We start from the raw sequence: 14,786 nt of genomic DNA, 5'->3' as shown, positions 1-14,786 counted from the left end.
AAACAAGAAAGTTAGAATGTTAGAGGCTCATTGTTTTATTTTGAGGAGATAATTACATTGTTATATTTTCCCCTAGAATTTAATTTTCCCATTGATAGGGTTGGAGCAAGTAGATTAGTAGTTTATCTTGTTTGATAGAATGAAATTGGAATAGCTTAATTATCTGTTTTATTGCAGATTCTTGGAATAGTGTTTCAAGTTATTTGCATAATGGTTAAATCAACTTAACATATAATTGTATTCATTTTCTTACATGACCTTGACCTTTTGTATTAAGAATTTCAATTCATTTTAATTTCCAATTGTTGGAGTGTTCATAATCATCTTAGAGTTATTAGTATTAGTACAATGTGCAGATCACATGAAAAAATCTTATTAGAACTTTGTTTTGAATTATTTTTATTTGAAGTATTCCTTTCTGTATAACAGCCATAAAGTTTACTCCAACCTAATGTTCAAAAACATTTGTGTAACTATTAGTAATTTTCAACTAATTGTGTAACTATTACCTCAAACTAGTCTCCAAAAACATTTGTGTAACTATTTTGAAAGTTGAATAAGGAAAGGCATAGATGAAAGTTAAATTTATCAACAAAAGTTAGACCAAAGAGAAGAATAAGGAACGACAAAAGGAGATCCAGCAACCAAAAGAGGATTAGATTATTTTGCTGTTATTTTAAGGACTATACAGAACTTAAAGACCTCACATGTGCCTGAGGACCAGAATTAAGCATGGGAGGGAAAACTGAAAGTGCATGGTGAAGAAGGAAGCATTAAAAGCAATAGGGACTTATATATTTAGTTGGTGTCAGAGGATCGGCTGTTCCTTCATGGCACAGGGCGCTTGCCCTCGTAGCCCTAGAGGAGTGAATACTTCCATGGTCCACGTTGGAAGTGGCCCTTGTGGAAACTGAATTATAGCTTTGATCAGTTCAAAAGAAGCCATCACTGGTATTAACATCCTCAGCAATATCCGTGTCAGCATTATCAATACCATTTTCATGGTGAGAATCATTAAAATTTAGGTAAGTGTTTATTTTATCCCAGGAACTGGGCTGAAAACTTTACATGCATTAGCTCATGCTGTCTGATACTATGGTGCGGAGGAGATACTTTTGTTGTCTTTCTTTACAGATGAGAAACCCAAGGCTTATAATGTTTAATTAAGTTATCCTAAGGTCACAGAGGTAATAAGTAGCAGAGATTGAACTCAAAACAGGATTTTCTGTTCTTCTAAATATATGCTGTTAACCATCAATGATGAAAAAAGAATCTGGAAAGAACATGAAGCCTAAGCTACTAATTTTAAGATCTCTGGTTTGGAGTTTGCCATTAAGCAATATAAAATGTTATAGCCAAAATAATGTTCTATTATTATGAATAATTCAGGGTATGTTTATCTTTATAACTTCCTACTTCAATTTTCAGTACAGCTTGAACTGCTGGAATGGAATGTTTGACCATTAGTATTTTAAAGGATGTCAGAGGGCTGAATATTTCAAGGGACATATTTACAGTAAGGCAAAGTTCTTTCAATATAAACTAGTATTTTTACAACATTTGCTTATCTTTTTTTTTTTCTCTCTCTCTCCTTAGGAAAAATTGGATGTAGGGGTGAGAAAAGAAGTCGATGGCATGGGAACATCAGAAATAAAATATGGAGACTCAGTATGCTATATTCAACATATAAATACAGGCCTGTGGCTTACTTACCAGTCTGTGGATGTGAAATCAGTGAGAATGGGATCCATACAACGTAAGGTAAGACTACATAAAAACGCGATTTATAGCCATCATTTTCTGTGACGATAAAACACCAACAGAAGGTAAGAGGTAGCTAACACTTGGGGCCACCTGGAAAACACTATTTACATGCAAAAAGGTCAAATCCCACCATAATAATCTTTTTGGTTTTTGTGGGGTGAACAATGCCAGATGTTACATAATGACTTTAAATATCAAGTGAAGAAATATACTCTTTTCTGGATTCTAGCATAGTCTACCTATTTCACTTTGTTCTCCCTGTTCCTGCCTGAGTTGTATTTCTAGAAAGCAGGAGAGCTCATACACTGTTACGGTTTAGTCCTCTGCTGACACTCTGTTTCTCTTAAGACAAGTACTATACTTCTTGATAGTGATATGATACCCTTCCTGACCTGCCTCTTATCTCATCCGTGCCCCATTCACCTATTCATTGTCCAATCTCTGGGCATCGTCTTTGGTTTTCTCAGCCCACCAGTTGTACCACATTCCTTGTTTCTCAAAAAATCATGGCTTTGAAAAAAAAAAATGTCAATTCAGATCCTCTACCCATTTTTTTGAATCAGATTATATTTTTGTTGTTGTTGCTATTGCTTTGTATGAGCTCTTTATGTATACAGGATATTAATCCCTTGTCAGTTATATGATTTGCAAATACCTTCTTCCATCCAGAAGGTTGACTTTCATTTTGTACACATGAAATTGATATGCTATGGTTGTCAACTATACTTCAATAAAAAGCCAACAAACACACACAATGTGGGTTATACACAACTGTGCTTTTGCAAACACAGTTGACCCTTGAGCAACATGGGACTAGGGGCACCAACCCACAGTCAAAGTCTGTGTTTAACTTTTGACTCCCCCTAAAACTTTACTAGTAGCCTACTGTTGATGGGAAGGTTCACCAATAACATAAATAATTAACACATTTCGTGTGTTATATGTATTATATACTGTATTCTTACAATAAAATAAGCTAGAGAAAAGAAAATATTAAGAAAATCCTAAGAGACAATATATTTACAGTACTGTACTGTATTTATTGAAAAAAAGCCATGTGTAAGCGGACCTGCGTAGCTCAAACCTATGTTGTTCAAGCGTCATCTATGGTTGGAATGCCCTTTAAAACTTTTTTTTCTCCACCCAATTTCTATCTGTCCTGCAGGGGTTAAGTTTAAAGATTTTCAAAGTTCTTCTTGAAAGTCTCAGTTTATCTCTTGTGCCTTCCTTTATGTTTTCATAGTATTTATGTATAACTTATTAAATTTTACATGTGGTCCTGTGCTATTTTGTTTACTAGGGTACTTCTCCCTTCCCCTCCCCTCCCTTCCTCTCTCCACCCCTCCCCTCTCCTCTCTCCTCCTCTCCCCTCCCCTGTCCTCTTCTCTCTCTGTCTTTCTCTCTGTCCTTCCTCTCACCCTCCAGCTCTCCATCCCACACTATTTGTGAGCTCCTTTAGTACTATAGTACTAAATTGTTCATATGTCATAATTTTACACAGAACCAAATAACACCACAAATATTATTTCTACCGATGTGAGATGTTGGAAAGACTGTAGTGGGGCAGAAATCTTTATTTCCAATAGACTTACTAATCATAACATACCTACATTCCAGAATGGATTTTTTAGGGTTATTGTGATCTCTTTGGAGTGACCAGTGAGGTTGGAGGCTGATTCTGCTTTGATTGAGTTGGGCTTAAGTCATCTCTCTCCTAACTTAGAGCTTTGGATGGAAAGCCAGGGACAACTCTTGTAGACCCATATGATCTTTGTGATGAGATCATCTCTTGTCTTTGAGGTCTTTGAGCGAGGCTCATAAATTTAAATGCATTTATTCATATGCAGTATTGTAAACCATTTATTTCCTGTGACTGAGCTTAGCTGTTTTTAACTTTTCATGATGGAAAAATCAAATATATGCCAAGGAAACAGAATAATACAATGAACCCTTGTGTCTCTGTCCCTCACCTTCATTCTTCTCAATGCTTTCGTATTCTTGTTTTATTTATACTCCTACTCCCCTTGCTATGTCCTGGTAAATTATTACCATTATTTTCAATTTTTAGAGGTAGACTTTAAATTTTTTTTTAATGTTTATTTATTTTTGACAGAGAGAGAGAGAGACAGGAAGACAGACAGAGCATGAGTGGGGGAGGGGCAGAGAGACAGGGAGACACAGAATCTGAAGCAGGCTCCAGGCTCAGGCTCTGAGCTGTCAGCACAGAGCCTGACGCGGGGCTCGAACTCACAGACCATGAGATCATGACCTGAGCCGAAGTCGGATTCTCAACCGACTGAGCCACCCAGGCGCCCCTAGAGGTAGACTTTAAATACACTGAAATGCCAAAAGATGATGTGACCCACATGCATGACAATATGGCAGAACAAAGTTCCATTTGTGCAGAAAGTTGTACAGCATTCCTTTCCAGGTTGTCCCCGCCCCTTCTCCCCCAGGGGCAACTGCTTTTTGTAATCTTTTCCCACCACAGGTTAGTTTTGCCCGAAGGAGAAATTTGTATAAAGGAAATCATGCAGCGTGCACTCTTTTGTACAAAGCGTCTTCCACTCAGCAAAATGTCTCTGTCTTTTATCCAAGTTGTTGCGTATTTGGAGCCAGCGAGTTGAAGCTGCTTTTTGAGGTCCACAGGAGACAGAGCCGGAGGTTAGAGTAAGTTCAGCTCACAGGCTAAGGGGGAGAGACAGACAGGAAAGGGCACGACAGAGGTATATATTCATGACTTACTATCTGTCTCCATTACTAGATTCTTTGGGACTGGAACCATGTCTTTCATTTTTGTATTTGTCATATCTAGCACAGTGCCTGAACTCTGAAAGATGCTTGGGGGTTCTTGAATGAAACGTGTATTTTCAAGGGTGTGGAGTTAGCGTTGAGTTGATGAGATCCCACGTGCACCCGTTGGCTTGGTCGCTGGCTACAATAGCATTACAGAATTTTGAGCCCACAGAGCACTGTCTTAACGTTTGGAAGGTAAATGGCTAATGGGCAAATTGGGGCAAGAGAGGTTGATTGGATTCCAAAGCAAACTTTTTTTTTTTTTTTTTTTTTTATAATGATGTTTGAGCTGACCCAATAACTACCAGATTTAGCAGATAATTTCTGTCTCTTTTCTCCTGAATGTTTTATTTTGAAATATTTCAAACAGAAAGAGAAGACTAATCCAATGAACATCCATATACCATCAAATTAGATTCAACCATTATTAATAATTTACAGTATTTACTTTCTTTTACTCCTTCCCTCCTTTCTTCCTTCTCTCTCTCTTTTTCTCTGTATGTGTGTGTGTGTCTATATGTGTGTCTATAGACACATACATATGTGTATGCATATGTGTATATATACATATAGACACACACACACACACACACACACACACACACACACACATCAGTAATACCGTTCCTGTACCTAATAAATAATGAGAATTCCATTATATTATCTAATATCCTGTTTGTATTCATATTTCTTCTCTTGTCCCAGAATGTCTTTTATATCTCATTTCATATCAGGATCCAATCAACGTTCATGCATTTTTTTGTACTTCCTCTCTTGTTTTTATCATTGACTAAGAATCTAGGCCAGTTGTAGAATGTCCCGTGTTCTAAATGTCTCTGAATTATTTTTTCCCATTGCCTTTGTCCCTTGTAATTGCCATAAATTTGAAATTCGGTCTGTGGCTGTGCTGTCCAAGTCAGCAGCTCTTAGCCACATGTGGCTATTTGGTACTTGAATGTGGCTAGAGCTACAGGAACTGAATTTTTTGTTTTGATTTTAATTAATTTAAATTTAAAAGCTTATGCTTAATTAAATTATTAGAGAATTTTTGTGCATGTTTGGAACAGCTTAGGTATGTGAATGTACTCTTCCAACTGTAAATGTCATCAATTCTAAAACAAATCAAGTATTTTCACTAACAGTTTGGTATCTAAATCAGGATACTCTAAGTATCCTGGATTTTAAAGGCAAAGAAGAATGTTAAATACTTCATGAACAGGTTTGTTCTGTTTATTACATATTGACATAATATTTTAGATACAGTGGGGTAAATCAAATATATAATTAAAATTTTACTTTTTGAAAAAAAACTCTTTTAATGTGGGTTCTTGAAAACTCAAAGTTACAGATTTTAGGAACACTTTCTGCCACCCCTCCCCCCCTACCCCATGCTTCCTTCTAATTACTACTACTCTTAAGGATAAATACTACACTGCTTGTGATACTGGAGATGAGTTTTATGCAGGGCTTTTTAGTTTAATTTATGATAGTGATTTTACTGGATTTGCTACACTGCATCCTGTATTATTTGTACCACAACATTCACCAGAAAGGTTAAAGTTCAAAATACGATTGCACAAATCATCAGGAACAGAGTGAATGAAGCAAAATTCTTAACTCAGATATTACTTTCTAAGAGTTCTAGTCTAGTATCAGATTTTCCTTGTATCTTTTCTTAAGAGTTGAATATGATATATGGTTATGGGAAAAATGTGGGTAGAAATGATAACATGTAGACACATTTTTGTAAAGATAGAAATAAGTTTCCATGAGGAAATCAGTAGAAACTTCAGGTATTATTTTGCCATTCTAAATACTTAAGTGGTAAATGCAAAAAAAATGTGTTTATGTATATAAGTATATGTATAAGTATGTATATAAGTATATATATATAATATTAAAAAAGTATATACCACTTGAATGAGTTATTAGAAATCATGCAACTCAAGGGGCACCTGGGTGGCCCAGTCAGGTAAGCATCCACCTCTTGATTTTGGCTCAGGTCACGATGCGACAGTTTGTGAGTTTGAGTCCCGCCTCCGACTCTGTGCTGATAACACGGAGCCTGCTTGGGACTCTGTCTCCCTCTCTCTCTGTCTGCCCCTCCCCCACTTGCGCTCGCTCTCTCTCTCTTTCTCTCTCTCTCTCTCTCTCTCTCAAAATAAATAAAAATAAACTTAAAAAAAAACACACCTCACAGCATAGTTTTCATTATAAATCTGAATAGTTGCACATAAAACCATGTCTGGCTCACTGTAAGTATGAACCGTTATTGTTACGGCTCGCCTTTGAAGTGTGCATCTTCTTAGATGGAGATGTTTAGAACGGAGACGGTGGGAGTAATGGCAGGGTTCTTTTGCATTTGTACAGGCTATTATGCATCATGAAGGTCACATGGATGACGGCTTAAATCTCTCTAGATCTCAGCATGAAGAATCACGGACCGCACGAGTCATCCGGAGCACTGTCTTCCTTTTCAATAGATTTATAAGGTACGTTTCCTTTTGTTGTGGTGGTTTGATGTTTTATCTCGACTTCTTTATTGGCTTTACAAATACACAAGTCTAAAATACACTACGGTGGTAAACCTACAATTTGGTGGGTTGGCAATACGGGAGCTAGGTGGTTTTATGTCTTTATTTTAAATACACTTTTAAAAAGGGAATGTAATTTTATTATTTTTTTTAATTTGAGAGACGGCATGCGAGCAAGTGGGGGAGGGGAGGGGCAGAGAGAGAGAGAGAGAGAGAGAGAGAGGGAGAGAGAATCCCAAGCAGGTCCTGTACTGTCAGTGGCAGAGCCCGACACAGAGTTCGATCCCACAAACCATGAGATCATGACCTGAGCCAAAATCAAGAGTCAGTGCTCAACCGACTGAGCCACCCAGGCGCCCGTGCAATGTGATTTTAGAAATTGTGTGTGTAACTTGTATTTGATAGCTACAGGTTAGGATTATTCTATAACATACCCTTGTTCTGGACCTGTTCATATTCCTTTCACACTGAGGGTAATGAAGCCTACATACGTTGTGAGTTTTGAACGGTATTAAAAAAACAAAATGATTCTTACAGTAACTAAGTTTCATACCTTCTAATGGAAACAGTTATATATCTTCAAACTAAAACAAGCTTTTGCTCAGAGTGTTTTCTGTAACATTATACCAATATACGATCTGGCTTGTGATGGGTATCATACATCTCTTTAAACTTGCCAATTTGAGGGGCATCTGGGTTGCTCAGCTGGTTAAGTGTGTGACTTTTGGTTTCGACTCAGGTCATGATCTCATGGTTTGTGGGTTCGAGCCCTACATCAGGCTCTACACTATGCCTGGGATTCTCTCTCTCCCTCTGCCCTTTCCCTGCTTGCTTGCTTGTGCTCTCTCTCAAAATAAACAAACATTTAAAAAAAGAAAATAGATGGGGCGCCTGGGTGGCGCAGTCGGTTAAGCGTCCGACTTCAGCCAGGTCACGATCTCGCGGTCCGTGAGTTCGAGCCCCGCGTCGGGCTCTGGGCTGATGGCTCAGAGCCTGGAGCCTGTTTCCGATTCTGTGTCTCCCTCTCTCTCTGCCCCTCCCCCGTTCATGCTCTGTCTCACTCTGTCCCAAAAATAAATAAACGTTGAAAAAAAAAAAATTAAAAAAAAAAAAAAAAGAAAATAGAGGCACCTGAGTGGCTCAGGCAGTTAAGCATCCAACTTTGGCTCAGGTCATGATCTCACTGTTCATGAGTTTGATCCCTGCGTCAGGCTCTGTGCTGACAGCTCAGAGCCTGAAGCCTGCTTTGGATTCTGTGTCTCCCTCTCCTCTGCCCCTCCCCTGCTTGTGCTCTGCCTCTCTCTCTCTCGCTCTCTCTCTAAAATGAAAAACATTAAAAAAAATTTTAAGAAGAAAATAATTTTTAAAAAATAAGTAAACTTGCCAATTTGATGGAAAAGTTTATGTATGTATATACACACGTGTATGTATATACATATATGTGTGTGTGTTTACAATAATTTTTAAGTTGAATTTATTCAAGAATTGTGAAAGTAGGTATATTTCATGTTTGTTGACCATGTATTTTTTTAAAGGTTCAGTCCTCTTTTTCTTAATTTTTAAAAAATGTTTATTTAGTTTTGAGAGAGAGAGCATGAGCTGGGGAGGGTCAGAGAGAGAGGGAGACACAGATTCCAAAGCAGGCTCCAGGCTCTGAGCTGTCAGCACAAAGCCCGACATGGGGCTTGAATGCATGAACTGAGAGATCATGATCTGAGAATTCAGAGGCTCAACTGACTGAGCTACCCAGGCGCCCCTGTTGACCATATTTCTTTCTTTCTTTCTTTTTCTTTCTTTCTTTCTTTCTTTCTTTCTTTCTTTCTTTCTTTCTTTCTTTCTTTTAAAATTTTTTTAATGTTTGTTTATTTTTGAGACGTAGAGAGACAGAGCATGAACGGGGGAGGGTCAGAGAGAGAGGGAGACACAGAATCTGAAACAGGCTCCAGGCTCTGAGCGGTCAGCACAGAGCCTGACGTGGGGCTCGAACTCACAAACCGCGAGATCATGACCTGAGCTGAAGTTGGACGCTTAGCCGACTAAGCCACCCAGGCGCGCCTTTTTAATTTCTCTTTGTGATTTGCCCATTAGTTAATTACTTAATTATTTTAATATTATTTAATTCATCACATTCATGTATTTTTTATATATGTGGGTTTTACTTATATGCTCATTAGTATTTGCTGAACCTTTAGACTTCCTGAATTTGTACAGTTCTTAAATATATCTCAGAAACTTTGGACTGTTTTACATAATTACAGAATATGATAAAGGGTACATTATTTTAAGTAAAATAATTTGATTCTTCTGTAATATTCATGAAAGCACTAAAATTCTTTAAAATCTCCAGGTCTTGGGGCGCCTGGGTGGTGCAGTCAGTTAAGCGTCCGACTTCAGCCAGGTCACGATCTCGTGGTCCGGGAGTTCGAGCCCCGCGTCGGGCTCTGGGCTGAGGGCTCAGAGCCTGGAGCCTGTTTCCGATTCTGTGTCTCTCTCTCTCTCTGCCCCTCCCCCGTTCATGCTCTGTCTCTCTCTGTCCCAAAAATAAATAAACGTTGAAAAAAAAATTTTAAATCTCCAGGTCTTTATAATATTGGCACCTGTGTGTTTTCCAAAGTAAAGTATTTTTAAGTATTCATTTGATTAATGTAGATTTATTTACTATTAAGAACCTAATTTTTAAAAATGCAAGGACAGACTTCTCTTTTTCACTGCTTACAGTGAAGGTCAAGGCCATTTAATATATCTTCATTTGTGTGTCTTATGCAGTTTATTTTCTGTGACCCTTCTGTTCCTTGTTTTCCAGGTCAGGATAGTGGTGGTGGTGATGGTAGAAGGGTGTGTGTGTGTGTGTGTGTGTGTGTGTGTGTGTGTGTGTGTGTGTTTGTATTTGTGTTGAGAGAGGGATTCTATTCTTCTGGAATGTACATAATACATATGAAGCCTTCTTTTCCTTTAGGTATATTAATGAATGTATTCTTTTTTTATTAAAAATAATTTAGCGTTTATTTTTGAGAGAGCAAAGCATGAGCAAGGGAGAGGCAGAGAGAGAGGGAGACACAGAATCTGAAACAGGCTCCAGGCTCTGAGCTGTCAGCACAGAGCCCAATGCGGGGCTCGAACCGACGAACATGAGATCATGACCTGAGCCGAAGTTGGACGCTTAACTGACTAAGCCACCCAGAAGCCCCATGTTAATGATGTATTCTTTTTTTTTTTTTTTTTTAATTTTTTTTTTTCAACGTTTATTTATTTTTGGGACAGAGAGAGACAGAGCATGAACGGGGGAGGGGCAGAGAGAGAGGGAGACACAGAATCGGAAACAGGCTCCAGGCTCTGAGCCATCAGCCCAGAGCCCGACGCGGGGCTCGAACTCCCGGACCGCGAGATCGTGACCTGGCTGAAGTCGGACGCTTAACCGACTGCGCCACCCAGGCGCCCCAATGATGTATTCTTAAAGGAAATTATATAAGGGAGGAATCTGTGGTAGTAATATTGTTTAATCTTCAAATTAACAAAATATAGACATGAATTTAAGGCTTTATGTTTTCTCTGGCATAGTATAATTCTACCACCTTTGGATTTCCCCAATTATTTTTTTCCCTTCATTTTTTTGTTATTGATAAATTAAGATGGTAAATGTCTTTGTAGAGATGGAAGTTATAAACCTTAACATAATTAACAATTTTAGGGTCTTGGATTGTATTTGTCTGACAGGAGGCTTCTGGAAAGTAATTAAATGGTTACATTTCTGATAGTGAATATATTCAACTTAATAACCTAAAAGCTGACATTTATTATTGCTCCTTTTTAGGTTTAAAAATGTAGATGTTATATTTGAATCACATTTGAATTTCATTTACTTCAGTATGATGAGAGTTGAGTTTCACTTTATTATCAATATATTTATGATTCAACTAAAGTTTAATAGGACAACAGGTTTAGAACAGGAGTACTTCATTGCATATAAATTTTTATTTTAAAAGAGGAGAAATAATTTTCTTCTGACAAGTCATTTCTATTACTTTTTGGGCATAGAAAGACTTATCGGGATAATAAAACTAGGTAATAGATAAGGCTGAAGTCAGCTCTTCAGAGTTTATTTGTAATCCTTATATAATTGATGATACATTTTAAATTATATTTTTGAGCATTGTAAATTTAAAGAAAAGCTAATTCTCTTATGAGGCTCTTATTGTTTTTAAAATGGGAAGCCTAAAATACATAGCTAGCTAGAAACATTTCCTTGTAATAACATATTGCCATTTGATTTGGCTTATGCAGAGAGCAGGAAAGGAAGTATAATATTGTATGCATTAAATTTTGTCTTGACTAATATGAATATTACTATACCAACTATAGTACAGGCATTCTCACATTCTTTTATGGTGTCTGTTGTGTCTTTTTAAAACTAAACTTGTTTTGGAAAGATGTGGTTTACAAATAGCATATTTTAAAGTTCTTTCCAGATACATTCAGAACTAGGAATTTTAAAAGTCTGAATGTCAGGAAGCTTAACAAATTAACCCATTTATATGCCAGTAATATGTTTTTCTTCAAAGCTTAGAAAATGCAACGTTTCTTAATCCGATTTTAAATACTTTTTTTTTTCAGATAAAAGCATTTTAATTTCTTGTTTTCTGATTAATAAGAAAAATTTTTAAGTTAAAATCATTGGAATATATTTTTAAACAGGCAGGAATTTACAAAATAACAGTGAGGGTCAGTGAAGTAGCAGATAACAATTCCCTCTCTAAAAACAAAAAGTAGAACAATTAAAGCCCAGAATTACGAATCTGGGAAGTTGCATCTTAGACCTTGAAGTATGTGGTGATTTAAAATGTGTATCAGTTAGTTTCTAAATATTGGGACCACTGGCTTTGTAGGAATTGGTTCTTGAGCCCTTCAGTGTTTTGTCTAGACTAGTTTCTCTTGATACTGGTGTTTTTTTTTTTAAAGTTTTCATTTATTTTGAGATAGAAATTATGAATGAGAGAGGGGCAGAGAGAGAGAGAGAGAGAGAATCACAAACAGGCTCTGCATTGAGCAGGCTCTACACTGTCAGCATAGAGCCTGATGCGGGGCTCGAGCTCACAAACCGTGAGATCATGACCTGAGCCGAAGTCGGACACTTAACCCTATTTTTTAGGGTGCCCCTATATTTTATTTTTTAAACATATATTTATTTACTTTCTGGGAGAACACAAGCAGGGGAAGGGCAGATAGAGGGGGACAGAGGATCCAAAGTGGGCTCTGTGCTGACAGCAGAGAGCCCAATGTGGGACTCGAACTCAGGAACCCTGAGATCATGACCTGAGCTGAAGTCAGACACTCAACCAACTGAGCCACCCAGGCACTCCCCCCCACCACCCCCAATACTGGTGTATTTAATATAGCATCATATATAGTTGGCGAAATTTAGAATTTTTTATTGGAATATATTAATTATTGCTGTTTGAGGAAAACTAGGACCTTTCTTATGGGTTCCTTTTACAGGGGTGTGGGGGGAGAGGGTAAAGCTTTAACTCATCCGTGGTCTAAAAAACAGTAAGATTGCAGATCGCTGATGTCGAGACATGTTTGCTGTGTATTTTAGGGGCCTTGATGCGCTCAGCAAAAAAGTGAAGGCTTCCACAGTAGACCTCCCTATAGAATCTGTGAGTCTGAGTCTGCAGGACCTGATTGGTTACTTCCATCCCCCCGACGAGCACTTAGAGCATGAAGACAAACAGAACAGATTACGGGCTCTAAAGAACCGTCAGAATCTCTTCCAGGAAGAGGTGAGTTTCCACCAACATTCATTTCCTTTATGCTGCTGTCTTCGGAAAACCGCTGCTCTGGGGGGAGATTCTCTGACAAGGTTTGCATTTTGAGTTGGACGAGCAGGTAAACAGTGGCATAAGGGAACCGGGCCTTGGAGAAACCCTGCGATCATTTTTGTGTCTCTGTCAGCGAGTGCTAATTTGAAACAGTGAAACTCTTCACTCCCCTGGCAAAGGCATTTTACTTTACTGTGGGCTCAGCCTTCTGCACTGATCATTCACTGCACTGCAGTTTGCTTCCTGTTTGTTACAGACACACGGTATCTCAAAGTGTCCGAACGAACACAGGCTTTGAAAAGCCGGAGGGTTTTTAGACTCGTCAGCAGGTTCTCGAGGCTCTTGGGAGGTGCCTGGTCCCCAGGGAGCCTGGTGTTGAGAGAGAGAAACTGCCCAGGGGAGGTCAGGCCGCCTGTGGAGAGACAGAGCTCCAGCCTCTCTGCTTGGACAGAGCAGATGTACTTTTTACTTTCACATGGACTGAGTTTTCGCGTGTGATTTTATTTCACGCACCTTCCAGTAAAAAAGGAGTTCACGTGCCATATTTTATAGACAGAATTACAGAAGGACCAAGTGATACGTCTAATGCTCCTTTGAACAGAGTGTCGGAATTACTGCCATAGAGAAGGATTTCGGTGGGAGGACGGCAGAGGTGAGCTGGCAAATGCCACCGGCTCAGTCCGTGCTCCCCTTCCTCTGAGTGCCCCCCTGCCGTGTGTGGAATAATGAATGTTTCAGAGTAAAAGTGTCTAAGAAAGAAAGGTTAGAGAATATTGACGAGTACCCACAATCCCTACCTCTACCTTCTTCTAGTTTGAAAACGGTTTCCTAATTTTCCATCAACAGCCTTTGAAATTAACATTAATTTTTGAGGACTTTTTAGTGTGTATACAAAAAAAAAAAAAAAAAGGTGGGTCTAGAGGCTGTAGTGATATGAAAGCACGGAGACCTGTGAACGTGAGCCAGTGACAGCATGGACTAGTTTGATGGGACATGTTCTTTTTTTCTTTTTAAATTTTGAAAGTTTTTATTTATTTATTTTTGAGAGAGAGGCAGAGAGAGCAGGGAAGGGGCAGAGAGAGAGGGACAGAGAGAGAATCCCAAGCAGGCTCCGCACTGTCAGAGCAGAGCCCGATGCGAGGCGCGAACTCGCAAACCGTGAGATCGTGACCTGAGCCGAGAGCAAGAGCCAGGTACTTAACCAACTGAGCCACCCAGGTGCCCCTGTTGAGACCTTTTCATCCTGCAACTGCCAAAATATTCGACCATGCTGAAATACTGGGCTATGAAAATTCGAAGGATTGATTTTGGATTTTTTTTCAATTTCTCGCATAAGACAATCCGGACGGGAACCGACAAATGTACTTAGGGCCGTGGTCCCTCTTACAACTCGGTGTGAAATAGGTTCCCTTGATTAATCAACTCTTCCTTTTGTGTGTTTTGCCTATATTTTGCACATATTTTGATTTTGTTCTTCTGCTTCTATTTGAGAACAGCCCGCAGGATTTAGAAGCCACTTGCATTACTTCAAGAACATTTTATTTCCCATGCAAATGTGTTTCTTCCTGTCATGTAAATACATGGCCTCAATTTTCTTTATGATTAACAGGCTTACTTCAAGCCAGGCATTTTTTTTTTTTTTTAATTAATCAACTGAGCATCATTTCTCGTCTGTGAGCAGCATCGCTGTTTCTCAGAGTAATTCTTGTTAACTTTCCAGGGCATGATCAACCTCGTGCTCGAGTGCATCGACAGGCTGCATGTCTATAGCAGTGCGGCGCATTTCGCGGACGTGGCGGGGAGAGAAGGAGGCGAGGCTTGGAAGTCAATTCTGAATTCTCTCTATGAGTTGCTAGGTAAGACATCTGATGGTTTT

The 14,786-nt window shown here is 38.7% G+C and overlaps 1 protein-coding gene across 9 annotated transcripts in view; it reads left to right on the top strand.

Annotated features, from left to right (window-relative positions):
- Positions 1–14,786, top strand: part of RYR2 (ryanodine receptor 2) — a 762,307-nt gene that overhangs the window by 366,750 nt on the left and 380,771 nt on the right. For all 9 annotated transcript variants that reach the window (XM_045437236.1, XM_045437235.1, XM_045437229.1 and 6 more), the window contains 4 exons: positions 1,597–1,761; positions 6,931–7,052; positions 12,688–12,871; positions 14,631–14,766. In XM_045437236.1, the coding sequence (XP_045293192.1) occupies positions 1,597–1,761; positions 6,931–7,052; positions 12,688–12,871; positions 14,631–14,766 (607 nt within the window). The remainder of the gene's footprint in view (positions 1–1,596; positions 1,762–6,930; positions 7,053–12,687; positions 12,872–14,630; positions 14,767–14,786) is intronic.

Source organism: Leopardus geoffroyi, chromosome D2 (assembly GCF_018350155.1).
Source record: "Leopardus geoffroyi isolate Oge1 chromosome D2, O.geoffroyi_Oge1_pat1.0, whole genome shotgun sequence".
NCBI lineage: Eukaryota > Metazoa > Chordata > Mammalia > Carnivora > Felidae > Leopardus > Leopardus geoffroyi.
Note: the sequence above shows the minus strand (reverse complement) of the source record. Positions and strands in the feature narration are given on the sequence as shown.